Source organism: Haliotis rubra, unplaced genomic scaffold, assembly GCF_003918875.1.
Source record: "Haliotis rubra isolate DU_JTF1 unplaced genomic scaffold, ASM391887v1 Scf144, whole genome shotgun sequence".
NCBI classification, from domain to species: domain Eukaryota; kingdom Metazoa; phylum Mollusca; class Gastropoda; order Lepetellida; family Haliotidae; genus Haliotis; species Haliotis rubra.
Window position 1 is genome coordinate 434,795 of NW_025765381.1, and position 16,134 is coordinate 450,928.

The following is a 16,134-nucleotide window of genomic DNA, read 5'->3' on the forward strand; positions in this document are numbered from 1 at the left end:
ATGGCCCTGTTGTTTTTTGTTGTAATTATCATAATTCTATTCGGTTCATCACTCAGGAACGCTGTTCTGACACAAGGAAGATGAAGTGTTGTAAGGTTTAAGAACCATTAGGTGCAAAAGTCTGGTAAAAAGTAAACATCGAGAAGGCTGAGCAGAGATTCAACATATAGAGTTTCAAAAATAATAAGCCAAGTTAAATGTTCGTTACGACTAAACGCTTTCATACTTCGTTTATTGCTTTAAGAAATGCCTACTCATTAGGGCAAGTACGGAGGCTAGCTAACCAGGCTGTTACATGTTTCTGATTGATATTTCTAGACACATAGTCGCGTAGTTATCTTACCAAGGCATGGCAAGTATCAACAAAGGGCTTGTGTTGTTGCTGTAGCCACTAACTTCAGGAGAACGAACAATGTGATAATGAAATCAGGAACTCATGCTCACATGAACACGTGGGAAGAACACATGGAATACCAGAGGTAAAGACGCTTAACATTTAACGGGACGCCTGCTCTTGCACAGATTACACACATGCATGATAAAAAGGGAAACAGTTATGTTGTTAAAGTAGGTTAACGCTCAAGAAGACCTTTTGGACGCCTAATTAATTTAAAAACGTTTAATCTTTGCAATGCATAATGCATTTCATGACTTAAATTGAATATAAGTATCCATGTATAATACCAATCAGTTGAGTTTAATAGTTGTTAGAATTTGGGTTCGTTTGTTTGTAACTCTATTGAGACGATAGAAATATGTCTTAATTATCTTAATTTCATTTTCGATCGGACGTCTGAAAATAGTTCCTCATTAGATGAACTTCTTCTTTTGATTTATATGCTTACAGTTTCATAAATGTTTTATTGTAAGGACTCCGTGCTGTGGGAGAATGTTGATCAAACTTTCAGGTAATTGCACGACAATCGTTATTGTTCACGTAAAATAATTGAAACGACCGAGACAGATGCACTTTTAAGATTCTGTTAATATGTAACCAACCACAAAGTGCCCTGAAAAGTGAAGGGTTTTTGTGGTAGTGGGGTCGAGCAGCATAACGTTTTAACAGACATCAGACTTACATTTCTATTTTTTGTTGCACTTCCATGCCGAACCGTACCGTCAGCAAACATGGGACATTCCACGTCACGACCTTAAAACAATGTCACCATATCACCACACCTCCCTTTATACCACCACACCACCCAACCTCAATTTATACCATCACAACACCCAACCTCTATTTATACCATCACACCACCCAACCTACCTTCATACCACCACACCACCACTCCAACCATACCTCCTTTCATACCACCGCACCACTTCCCGCTATACTATATCGCCATACCACCCTCCGCTCCACCATTCTTCGCCCCTCCCCATGCCACTATACCACCGCTCCACTATACCTCGATCCATACCACCACTCCACTATACCTCGATCCATACCACCACTCCACTATACCTGGATCCATACCACCACTCACTATACCTGGATTCATACCACCGCTCCACTATACCTGGATTCATACCACCACTCCACTATATCTCGATACATACCACCACTCCACTATACCTCCTATCCATACCACCACTCCACTATACCTGGATTCATACCACCACTCCAAAAATCCACTATATCTCGATACCATACCACCACTCCACTAAACCTCGATCCATACCACCACTCCACAAATACCCTCGATCCATACCACCATACCATACCACCATACAGCAGTCCACAATACCTCCCTCCATACCACCACTCCACAATACCTCCCTCCATACCATACCACCCATTATACCTCGATCCATACCACCACTCCACAATACCTGGATACCATACCACCACTCCACTATACCTCGATCCATACCACCACTCCACTAATACCTCCCTATCCATACCACCACCTACACTATACCTCTCCATCAATACCACCACTCCACTATACCTCCTCCATCCATACCACCACTCCACTATACCTCGATCCATACCACCACCTACTATACCACCCTCCATACGATATCATACCATACCTCCCTCCATACCAACACTTCATCGTAGTCCACCTCCATCCATACCGCCATAACCTCCCCTCTATACTATACCACCATAGTAGTCCATCACCTCTACGATATCACCATGACTCAGTCCATACCACCAAACTAAGACTCTCCACCATACCTCCCTCCACCCTCCCTACCACCATACACTCCACAATACCTCCCTACATACCATACCTCCCTCCATACCATACTTCACCATCACACCATACAAGCAGTCCACAATACCTCCCTCCATACCATACCACCATACCAGCAGTCCACAATACCTCCCTCCATACCATACCACCACCATACAAGCAGTCCACAATACTCCTCTACCATACAAGAAGTCACCATACAAGCAGTCCACAATACCTCCCTCCATACCATACCACCATACAAGCAGTCCACAATACCTCCCTACATACCATACCACCATACAAGCAGTCCACAATACCTCCCTCCATACCATACCACCATACAAGCAGTCCACAATACCTCCCTCCATACCATACCACCATACAAGCAGTCCACAATACCTCCTCCATACCACCATACATACCACCATACATACTAAGCAGTCCACAATACTCTCCCTACCATACATACCACCATACACCAAGCAAGTCCACAATACCTCCCTACCATACCATACCACCATACAAGCAGTCCACAATACCTCCTCCATACCATACCACCATACAAGTAGTCCACAATACTCCCATACATACACCTCCCTACACAAGTAGTCCATACCACCATACACCAGTAAGCAGTCCACAATACTTCCTCCACAATACCTCCACTCCACATACCATACCACCATACAAGCAGTCCACAATACCTCCCCTACATACCATACCACCATACATACCACCAGTCCACAATACCTCCCTCCATACCATACCACCATACAAGCAGTCCGCACTACCTCCCTCCATACCATACCTACCTCCATACCATACCACCATACAAGCAGTCCACAATACCTCCCTCCATACCATACCACCATACAAGCAGTCCACAATACCTCCCTACATACCATACCACCATACAAGCAGTCCACAATACCTCCCTCCATACCATACCACCATACAAGCAGTCCACAATACCTCCCTACATACCATACCACCATACAAGCAGTCCACAATACCTCCCTACATACCATACCACCATACAAGCAGTCCACAATACCTCCCTACATACCATACCACCATACAAGCAGTCCACAATACCTCCCTCCATACCATACCATCATACAAGCAGTCCACAATGCAATCACGCCTAGAAACCACCACATATATATGCCTTCACACAACTGTACACTAAAGCCACTAAAATGCCATGTAAAGCCATTGTATATTTTAACAAGTCATATATTATACCAAACTTCCTCCTCCTTCTTATTACCCACGAGGTCAACGTATGGGTAGTTGCATACTAATCTCGTACGTCACACGAGTGTCGTATCGCGTTGACCAGTGTCGTAACGACTTGACCTGAGATTCTAACGATTTGATTGGATAACCGATGACCTCTCAATTAGGTCACATTCTGACGTAACTATTTTTTCATTCATAACAAACACGTGAATTCATTCATTCTACAACTTAAATGCATTGTGGGAATGTAAACATTGCGAACGTTGCCGTGTCCCTGTTTAATTGTGAGTCGAACTGAGACATTATATCCGTCGAAAAACATAAGCGCAATGTTTCCACCAGTGATGTTAGCCGAATGAAGCAACTGGAAACCAAGAAACGAGGTGCTACGGAGTAGTTTACTGTAGGAGACTGTACGAGGCGATGGCAACTGACATGCATCGTGACGTTGGTTACCAAGGCAGTGACGTCATTACAGCGCGACGTCATGCAAATATTGTACTACAGTACAAAACTCTTCCGCAACCTCTTTATGAAACTGGTTTCGGTTTGAAACCAAAAACATAACGAAAAAACGCTATTTTGTCAATTTAATGCATGTAAGACGTGGGTAATACAAAAAATACCACACTCGGTCTCATTACATACGAATTATACGAAACCAGTGTCCTTCCTATGTTATCTGATAACATAGAAAGGTCACGAGTTTCGTATAATTCGTATGTAATGAGACCGAGTGTAGTATTCTCTATATAACACCTTATCTCGCATACTACACCACTACATCATACCACTTTATATATGACGTGCATCAATTTGCGCCTTACTAAGACACGTATATGATCGGACGAACCAGGGCCCTTATTCTCGAAACGTTCGTAGCCCTAAGAATTCTTAACTTTGATCGTAGCCAATGTGTTAGGAATGGGCTTAAGAAGTTCGTAGGGCTTACGAAGTTTCGAGAATAGCTAGCCTGGACACACCTGATATACTTTTCGGACCAACTTTAACACAAACTCACTCAATCGCTCATTCGTACTAAATGCACTCATGATATTAAAACAGAAAAAAACACCTAAAAACTCTTTTTACTCTTTCAGATAGGGTAAGGAACGTGTCAAATTTCTAGGTGGTCAACAATGTAGATTAGTTATCATGAAATAGTTGCAGGATTTATATAAAATGACAGATAACTATACACTCGTTAAAAAAATGACTAAACAGGTGTTCAAATAATGAACCCATAATTATATCAATTCCAAAATAAATAAATGAAGTGACCTTATCCATTTCTAATATTTTGTGCAATGCAGCCTTTCATTTTTATATAGCAGTAAATTCTTTCAAAGTTTTAAATTCGCCATAAATCTTCCATTTATTTGCAACTTCCATTAAACTCTAATTTTCGCTGCTGTCAGTAACACAGAAGTTCATCAGGGTCACAATAACCTTTCACCGTCATAGAACTTCACTCAAGGGATTCCAGTACATCTGCTTCATCTTGGCCCGGTGAGTGCGTAAGTAAAACACTGGCAGTATTAATCGTTGTGGAAGTGAAAATAACGGGAAGCTGTGAACCATTTTTGATTAAGCCACTTAACGTTTTTTAGGCAGTAAAACGACGAGAATCTATTTTCTTGGAGAGCAAGTATTATTTACATTTGTGTTTCCTATCTGTTAGGATGCAAACCAATAGGTACGGGTTGTTTACAGAAGCGGATGCGTATTACATACATTTTTCTGGACGATTCTTAGCTTTTGAAATGGTATTTTTACAACACCCTTTTTTCTGTTACCAGTTTACGCATTTCCCTTGTTTGTCAAGGATCGGAATGTGAAGAATAACCATGCCACAACCTTTCAAAATATGGAATGTTGTCGAGAGAAACAATTGCTTTAATGGGAAATGAACAAAGCGATTATATGTTTTCACATGTTTGCCATTCGGGTTGATGTAAACAAGTTGCGTCAAATAATCAACTTTAAGTGGGGTTTCGTCCAGGATAATCTTTGAGTGTCTTGGTTTTGAGACACAACTTTTCCTGTATGCCGAACAAATATGCGTTCTATAATCCTTTAATCAATGACAAGAGCAATATAAAGAGTGAACCCCCATAACACCGGACCTCATTAAACCGGATACCCCACTTTCAGGGCGGTATGTTGATTATTATGAATGTCAAAGAATATTAAAAATACTACATGTATATATAACTTAATCAGGAGCCTATCGGTGCAAATAGAATAGCAATGGTATCTTTCGGATGAACGAGTTCTTCTTGTATCATGAATACATGTAAGTTTAGATAAAGCAAATACACAATCGGATTCTGGAGGCCACGCTCCCTTCAAACTGCGAACCTGTGGGTTCAGGTGAACAACGTGTTCACAAGGTACTCGCCAATATTAGCCTGTTAACACCTGCTACAATAGTACTGATTGAAGTTACCTCGTCTCGACCCTCAGGTGAAACCTTTCACTGAGAGGGGCAGGTGTTAGCACTACGAGGTATATACCCCCATAATGAAATGAAGCCCACAAATACGTTATTACGTTTACAAAGGTTTACTCTAAGACAACCTCTCACGTGGACGTTGTTCAGTTATCCCGGGGGGCACCGTCTGGTCGGGACTTCAGAAGAAAAATCCTTGTTAGTTAAAAGATCTCCTGTCTGGTTTCTACCAGAACTGATATGAACCTGGGGATGGGGATACATTCATAAATAATTGGTGGGATTGTAGGGAGAAAAAACGGTTCCAGTTTACTAATGGTCTCGGGCTGATGCAAGCTGGCGAGAATTATAGGCTGATTAGCTGGATGTCCCGTCACGTGGCTGCCCAGACAAATAGGAAGTTTTGTGTTCGTTAGGCTTATCAGTGGGAGCAGATTATATATGTGAGCGAGCATGGCTCTGCACTAGACCTGTGTGCTTCCTTTCTATCACATGCAGGGTTTATCTGGCTGTGCAGGAGGCAAGAGGAACCTAATGCCGTTCTGCTGTTTGTCAAGAGGCATTCGCTTCTCCAGCTCGGTAGGCGTGCCAGGCTTTGCATGTCATTCTGGGTTCGCGAACTCAATCAGACGTCCACACGCTTGAGTATCTCAGCCGGTCTGGTATAGAGAATTTCATTCTCAGAGAGGACTTTTTTGGTTGGTATTTTTTGTGCAATTTCTCTGGTTTGTGTTTGCCGCATCTGGATAAATCGTTGGAATTTTTTTCTTCGTGAGAAGCAAATGTGATGCTTCAAACATATTATTGCATACAGCGATTGACAGTGACATTACCAAGGCATATTGTGCCTGCAGCGGAGGGAGATACTGTATACTGGCTCGCGTATACTATCGGGCCATGGTGAATTACACTGCAGAATACCGTACGTGAACAGACAATGGGAGACGCGGACAATGATTTGTGGATGGATGCAGTTAAAGATGAAGGATATACAATCGTGAAGGAAATTGATTATGGAGCTTTCAGCAATGTGTTCAAGATTACGCAGGTGTGTTCTGGTGGGACGTTTGCCTTGAAGAAAATCCAGTCCAGCTGTCCAGTTGAAGAGGATGAATACATCTTTAATGAAATCCAGTGCTTATTAAAATTGCGACATAGGCATATAATACAGATGAAGAGTCTCGTGTTGACAGAACATGTTGCCTGCATTATTATGGAATATGCCTCTCTGGGGAATTTGCAGCAATACGTAAAGGAACAAGACTTGTTGTCCAACAACCACGTTTTAAACATTTTTGGACAGCTTCTTTCAGCAACCAGCTACTGTCATTCCTGCCACATTGCACATAGGGATCTTAATCCAAGCAACGTCCTACTCATTAGCAGCACTTTTGTGAAACTAGGTGATTTCGGACAAGCGTTTGCTTGCAACGACGACGACGGAAGGCCACGTCTGTGTAACGAGTATTTAGGACAGGGACCCTACCTGGCTCCGGAAGTGCTTATAGGGGCTCCTTACGATCCGAAACCTTCTGATGTGTGGAGTTTAGGATGTGCTTTGTTTTTTATTTGTTTTAGAGACAAACCTTTCAGTGGTTCTCAAAAATCCATCCTCGCGAAACAACTCGAGCAGGGGTTTTGTGTACCTGCAATACCAGAGGTGACGAGGCCGACGTTGTTTTCGTCAACGATGTACGACATGTGTTGTGTTGACGTTGGTGATCGACATACCATTGACTGTGTCAGCCAACAGTGGCTCAATTATGATATGGAAGATACGTGAGAATATTGCATATACCTATATATCATTATTTGCATATAAGATGCTCATGTTTAACAGTGCTACAATCACACTATATATTTGTAGCTTTATTCACATTGTCATGAAAAGTGATGAAAAAACGATTTTTTAAAATGCATTTATACCTTTGAAATATCTATTATATACTTTACATCTCTTGTTAATGCGTTTTTAATATGTGTTATATGTTTGTATGTACGTGAACGGTATATCAAGCTCAATGCATGTCAGTTACATATTCCCATGACTAATTGTTGCGAATATTAATATTTTCCATTTAATGTAATGAAGTGTAATATCATTACATATACACATGATTTGCACAACAATTTTACAGTGCATCTGTTATCTGTCATCGTTTACTTGAACCATAACGTCTGACTCAAATAATTACCACCAGTCATTCATATGAGAGTAAGTTTCAAATGAATCATAAAGAAGAACACAAACACGATGTGTGTTACGTGATAATGCTGAAACCAGTTGTAGGTAATACACAATTGCTTTGTTTATATCATAGGAATATTACATATAGACAATTGTTATAAACCATGTCAAGAAGTATATAATTTAACCGGACATTCCAGTGTATATGTTCAAGACGTATGATTATTTCATGTGAAAAAGGATCATTAAAAACGCGTTTTTAACTTATTATATCATTTAATATTCACAGAATGAGGTAAACACCCTTTTAAATTTTTACTTTTAAATGTGGAACCATACATATATCATTACAGCTGTATAGAAGTATGGTGAAGTTTTTTTCTACGATGATTTCTTTATACCTTCTTTAGTTCACAAATGAAAAAAGTAAACTTAATAATTAAATTGTAATGATTAATGGCGTACTTACGTCGCACTACTTAACATATATCCCATTGCAACTGACAGATTTCGAGAAGGAATACATTTTGATCTTGCTCTCACGCCAACATGACTAAATTGACGTCTTCAGTGTGTATTGTTGAACTGTGTTCTCGTGTTGATGTGTTGTTTACACTGCATTCTTTGCAATAAAAGCTGGAAATGGTTCAAGTTTCAAATATGCCTGTGGTTTACTTTGACGGTTGTTAACACATTAGCGCTGCTCATTGAAACAAAGATCCCCTTGAGTATTTGAGAACTCTGTTGCAACAACATGGTAATGACCTTATCAAGACGGACAACATAAACGTGTTACATGTGCTGGAAACGGAAAGACAGGTGCACGTACAAGGGGGCCTTTGACGTAAAAAGGGAGTGTTCCTGTTTTAAGTATTACAAAATTCAAAACCTTTCAACGTAGTTATTTTACACAGTGTAGTACATATTGCAACACACGTTTTAGATCATTGCCATTCTTGGATTATAACAAAATCACTACAAGTACAGTGAATAGCACACATTTTGTAAAGTGAATTCAGTGCATTGGGTATATAACACTTGATTTACACTTTTTAGACCATTATCATTCTGTAACCATTACCATAGCAGCAACACCTGACACCACTGTCCCTTGCACACATTTTCTGCAGTGCTTACAGAGTACTGAGTATATGTTATCTAACAATTTCCTTCTACCTTTTCACACATTATCATTCTGTAACGAATCATAACGTCATAACGCCCACAGCAAATTTTTACGTTCAGTGCATTGTGTATTTAATCTCCGTATGCACGACCATTATCATTCTGTAACGTCATAACATCTACAGTGAATGATTACATTCTGTCGCTCTATGCAATAAACAAAAAGACAAGAAGTTATCCATAAAGGCTTATGCTTCATTATTGACTCACCAGCTTCTAGAATGCCGATCAAACAATTACATTTATCATTCTGTAACACCTACAGTGAATGTTTACATTCAGTGCATTGAGTATTTTATCTCCGTATTCACAACCATTATCATTCTGTTACGAGTCATTACGTCATGACAGCTACAGTGAATGCTTATGTCTGTGCTTTGAGTATTTTATCACCGTATTCACAACCATTATCATTCTGTTACGAGTCATAACACCTACGGTAAATGCTTACATTCTGTGCTTTGAATATTGTATCTCCGCATTTACAACCATTATCTTTCTGTTACGGGTCATAACACCTCCAACGAATGCTTACATTGCTGATAGAACATTGTGTATTTGACGCTTTCAACGAATTGCACACATCAAGTGAGCATGGATTGAGTCATTCATATTTTTTATCAATTTGTCATTTTTAACGGATTATGTCTCATCATAACACTGACAGTGAATTGCACATATTTTGTGTATTGGGTATAGAGTATTGACTATTTTAACACGATTACTTATCACAGGCGTTGTTCCCTGCTGTTACAGTATACTAATAAGCAAACTCTTTCATCACCAAATCTGAATCTGGCATGAAACAAACGTATACTGATTACACAGACATTCCTAACAGTAAAGCCTTGATAAGCACACACTTACTCTACATGTATACACATCAAGAAAATTGTATCCTTTAATAACCGTATCCAGTGTAGGAACGTCCTGCCAAATCACGATAAGACTAACGGTGAATGACGACTTACACGTGGACGTTTTTCACAGTGCGTTTGAAATGAATGTGTTGCACCATGTTTACCACCAGACTGAGCGACGAGACTGTTTTATATACGATGTCTATATATACCGGTGTCTACAACACATTCACCTAATGGCAACCAACTGTGCATTATGTGCCCTCTTTCAGTTTAAGCCAATATAGCTGTCTGGTCAAACAAATGTTTGGATAAAGGGCTTTTGGAAATGTGAAAACCTTCTCAATTCGTACTGTTCCAAGTGAAGTCAAATGGGTTAATTTATCATGGTGCAGAGTTAGGTTGCTCTAAATATATATGTTCTGTGGGTGCCGGAAAACGAGGTATCAGGATTTAAAGGGGTCCGAACTAAACCATTTTCATTGCAACTGTATTTACATATATAATGACACACTCACTCACTCACTCACTCACTCACTCACTCACTCACTCACTCACTCTCACTCACTCACTCACTCACTCACTCACTCACTCACTCACACACACAGACAGACAGACAGACACAGACACACATTATTTATATATATTATTATTGATTTCAGATATATGAACACAAACATATATTTATATTTATCTTACCTCCCACATAAAGGTCGTTTTCTGATTGGCTAAGCCAATCAATGTACCCCGCTTACAACATTTTCTATGTCTGGAAATGCCGAGCTGTGGGAATTCGTTTGGTACTTCGTGTTAGTAGCGTTTCCATGGGCTGTTGCCTTATTACGATCCAATACCCGTGCTTAAAACAGTTCAAAACAAACATTGAAGTGTGTGCAGCTTCTATATGTATGAATTGACAGGTCCAGTTTCCAATAAAGTCAAAGTCGAAGTGAGAGTTCTGACTTTCTTCGAGTTATCCATACTTCTAGGAGAACAAGGAAAGTTATGTCGAACACCAGAGTACTGCAAAGATTTCACCCCGTTCAACAAATTCACATCGACTTAATGGCGGTTCAGGTTAGAAGGTTTCACTATAATTTGTATTCATTTATTTCTGATTTTCGTGTATTCAAGTACAGTTCGCACACTTTCAAACATCTACATAAAGTAACAGGCTGCTTAAGGAGGCACAACCCAAATAAATCACAAATAAATGGCTTTATCTTATAAACTGACTGTAATACGATAAAGAAGACGGTTATGCCGTTTAACGTGTGGAGAATCTGTTCGCGATACACGTTATGAACGCGCTATCTATGTTAGTCTACAGTCTTCATGTGATACCACGCTTGTTTCTGTATTATATATAGCTACAGGTGCAAGTTGAGAGCGGTCCCTGGTCCAGGCACTGAAGCTTGACATCCGTTTGTTTGTATTTGCTTGGCGAAGTGTGATGCAGATTATTAAAAAATAACACTTCAGAAAGAAAAACAGCTTGTAATCAAATTACTTGTATTAACTTGGCGTTAGCTTATTTACTGATCGTATCAGTGTTAAGTGAACGAGAAACGTGTTACAAATGGTCTCTTATTCGTTTATGGAAAGGTACGTTAACGCTGCATACTGTAGACTTGTGAAAGGTGAGCACTGGTGTCCTGGCCTGACTTCGCTGTGTAGAGATGCGTCTCTTGCGAACGCGAGAAACCGGCGATCACTGGAACGAATCTGGTTCGGCCCGATTATGTTTCAAAGTTTGTCATCACCATGCCTCTGCTTTGTGCTTACTGATGAATGTCTGGCTTTCCTCTGTCTCATCGAAACAAAATAGCTAAAAAAATGAAGTAGAATGATTCTGCTGAATGCTACAACAAAATAAAAATAACAAAATACATATATTTGAAGGAAGGATCTTAAGAATACATTAATCAATAAGTGTGTTATCGGTTAATCCTAAGATCAATTTTTGTAAGACCTAGCTGATAATTCCTCTTGCTGCACTTCCAAGCGCACATTACATAACATATAACACATTTGTCACGTCATACCTTAATTTATAATGTTGAGTACTTACTTCAGACACAAGAAATGCCAAACGTGAACAGAGGAAGAGGTGACCCTAGGAACAGGGATTTCACGAAATCACTGACTCTTTTAGGGATTACGTGAAATCCCTGGTTTCACACATTCCCTGTAACAGATACAAAGTGTTATATGTCCGGCCTGTACACTGTGTGCTAGTGCCGACTATATGATGATAAAAACCATCATAAAAATCGCTAAACGACTATGATTTGAAAGAGATGAGTGTATAGATATATTCGACAAGGAGGCCATATGCATATAAGATATTATGCAGAGATGTATTCAGATCATACAATGTCTATTTTATATGACTAGGATGCATCTATTTTAACTTAATCCTTATTCTGTATAACATGGAACCTCGTTATTTTAGACGATAAGAAGACATCCGTTGGATTAACATATATTTATATTTACATTATAAGGAAGGATAACAATAACAATATATGGATAAACAACTTCTATATTGCTGTGAGATCAACTGATCATCCATATATTGTTATCCTTCCTTACTACTCCAACTTTTAAATGCCTCTCAAAGAAGTTATATTTACACTGTGGCGGCGTACTGCGTTTTTAATTCAATTAGACAAAACAAAAAAGTTATCGTCCGGAAACAGAGGTTCCTGTTACACAAGGTCCGTACTATCGAGGTTTCTTTTTACGGTTCTTTCGAATAGCCTACATCTACACTAATAAACAGAAGCATCCACATCCACATATTTGTATTTGTTCATGTATTCGTTTGCTCTGCTATCGCTGGTAAAAAGAAACGTGAAAGAGCTAAATAACAAATCATTGCAACCCCTTCAAATGTAAGAACCAATCCCCAAAGGGAATCTGTCCATAAAACACCCATTCCCAACCCAGTTCCAGGACCAAAATATCTTGAAAAGAGAACAAAATTAGACCCAGATTACAGCGGAAAGGGCCTCTTGACAATACACTTGACGTTAAGAGCTTCTTGTAAAGATGCTGTCTCAGGTCTCCTGAACTTTAAGGTAAACCCATATTTTGTTGCATGCCAAACCTACAAAGCTCGCAGGCTAACGACAGAACGTGTGCCAAGCATTGCATGCACGCCTCATATCCATGTACATATATCTCTCGTCATTTCCAGGTTTTTGTCTGAAGAAAAGCTATCATTATAATTTTCTCTGTGTAATGGGTTTTTCGAAGGAACCCTTTATCACCCATGACCTTCGTATATCCGGGAGTGGGTAATTGATGTTGATGATTCTCCAGCTCAGCGAGGAATAGTTAACGTGGAAATGTCCAACCAATTCTACAAGATATGTACATTTGTTACAGCTGGGTTCCTACGCTGAACAGCTGATGCCACTTCCATTTCGTAAATCTATAAGAAGAGAGTCCCCAGCCTTGCTCCAAGGCTGTACTGAATGCTAAGCTCATGGATATATAGTAATTCGATCCTTTAAAGAGGCAAGTCCAGATAAGTGGACAGTACAATTATTTATAATTTTTCAGAAGTTTTTCATTTAAACTTAGTCTGTTAATTATTACCTGGGAGACTTATGCAAGTCTAGAGAGCCCCACCCAATATGATTTACAGAAATTACAATTCACGAGCACTCTCCATTGTCACAAGGAAAGACGATTATATGTGAGAACAAATCTTCGTTCGTTCAATCTGAAAACGTTAAAAACAGGTATTTAAAAGCTAAGGTGATTTGAATAGTATACACCAGTCCTAAATCTTACTACTGAAAATTGATAACGGGTTTACAGCCACAATAAACTCTCATACAAAACTGACAAAAACATGAACCATCCACCCATCACGCTTTACATCCTAAATCAGCCTGCCAGGCCTAGATCTAGCACATCACCTATTCGTGTAGCCTTGCTATATTAAAGGTGATTGATTGAGTGAGTTAGTTTAGTTTTACGCCGCACTCAGCAATATTCCAGCTATATGGCGGAGGTGTGTAAATAATCGAGTCTGGACCGACAATCCAGCCATCAATAGAACGAGCATCGATCTACGCAATTGGGGTACGATGACATGTGTCAACCATGTGACCACCCGATCCCGTTAGTCGCCTCTTGCGACAAGCATGGGTTACTGAAGATGAATTCTAACCTTCACAGGTATGCTATAAGGCGATACGGAATGTGAAATCCGTGGATTATGACACTAAAAGTATAGATACGAGGAAGCCAATCCTTAAACGGGTCAGCTTGTCTTTATCATTAATATGATCGAGAAATTAAGATTTGTAAGAATACTCATTTTCTCGGAGACTCGTTCAAGTCTATTAAGTGCGATGTGAGTTAAATTCCACGACAGCGGATTCAGTGTCTGGTTTATAGGTGCCTGTGATGAAGATGCAATCTTTCACTCAAAATTCGGTCAGGACCAGACATGCGCTCTTTAATTTAAACCATCTCCGCGGTGTGCACGCCAGTTATGTGTCTTTGGTTGAGATAATTTCATGCAAGAAAGTTGTTTTTGTAAACATGGAAGTGGTAATTCAAAACGGAATCCGGAAATTAACACAGTTATTTTCAAGGTTAAACTCAGTTCTTCGGCACCTGCAATGCTGAAAACATGCTGAAATAAAGATAAAATAACAGCTGGGTATGACTTCTTCTGCATCCCATAATCTTCCACATCGGTACCTGAGACTTGTATTCGCATTCGGAGATTAATATTTTGGGCAAAACCTTGACTGTGTTAATTATGGTAGTGATGGATGTATCAAGAGTTTGCTTAAATCGCTTTATCTCCGTTTAGTTTCAACGTTTTTCCATCCACATTCCTTTTCTGTTTACCAGAATGGTTGATTAGTCAAAAGTTCCAGGTCTCATGCTTTGACCTTCTAGCCGGCGAGTGTAGGGAATGCTGCTTCGCTTGGCTATATGCCCAATCCCAAATTTCGCGGGGAAACGTGAGTTATCTGGTCTGACATGAAGAAATAGTGGTCGATAATATGAGCACCGGGTACAATGACACACAGTCGTACAGACCCACATCGAAGCCCGTGGGTCACAACTAGGAGTGTTGTTAGAGCGGCTGGAGTTTGGCAAGCGTGGTTCGGTAGTCGGACATTCGATGTGTAGAGTTTCACGCCTAATACAGGATCCGGTGAACAAAGACTGGAATCCTTGATCCCTGTTTATGTTTTAAAGGAGACGGCACAATACCCCTCCTAATGAGTGTCAATAAAGTAAGACTTACAATAGCACATTTTACGATTCAAATCGGCGTTACATTGACTGACTGACTGACTAACTCACTGACTGACTCACTGACTGACTGACTGACTGACTCACTCACTCACTCACTCACTCACTCACTCACGTACTTGGATCATAATCCAACCCTGTATCCTCATCAAAATGCATTATGTACAAACGCTTACACTATATTGATATTGACTATATACTATATCTCCCATTTCCCGGGTTATTAATCACAACATGGGCAGCTGGAGTGAGTTATTATGTTTTTACTCGGCTTTTAACGACAGCGGACAGGTAGGTCAACTATAGGGTCTAAACGTGTAGGTATGCTACAGTGTGTTCGCCGTCGACAAGCAAAGTGCCTAATGTCTTACCTGCCCCACCGTAATACAGAAACATGCATTCCTCAGATGACAACATCACCAGAATCTGTCAGGCAGCAGCCTGGCACCATCTCTTATCGGTGTGTTCTTGCCTTTCGGATTTTATCACTTGGGCACTTAAAGGGATTTATAGCTCAGACAGGAGTACGTGTATGGAGCAATCTGAATGTGATATTTATGGGGATATCTGGGTGTTAGACAGTAAAGCCTTTTAATATAGATCATTCTCATAATTTATCCTGGTTTCGTGCCCTGGGATAACTTGACTGACATTACTGGCGCATGCCCGTGCAGTGGCAAATACAGCATCACGCCTACATGTATGTTCGGATAACCTCTTTCAGTGGCA

General features: G+C 40.0%; 1 protein-coding gene across 1 annotated transcript; it reads left to right on the forward strand.

Moving 5' to 3' along the window:
• Positions 1-6,336: 6,336 nt before the first annotated feature.
• Positions 6,337-8,729, forward strand: LOC124269325 (NUAK family SNF1-like kinase 1). The gene has a single exon (XM_046704335.1). It carries the CDS (start codon positions 6,818-6,820, stop codon positions 7,661-7,663), a length of 846 nt encoding a protein of 281 aa, XP_046560291.1. The 5' UTR covers positions 6,337-6,817; the 3' UTR covers positions 7,664-8,729.
• Positions 8,730-16,134: the final 7,405 nt, after the last annotated feature.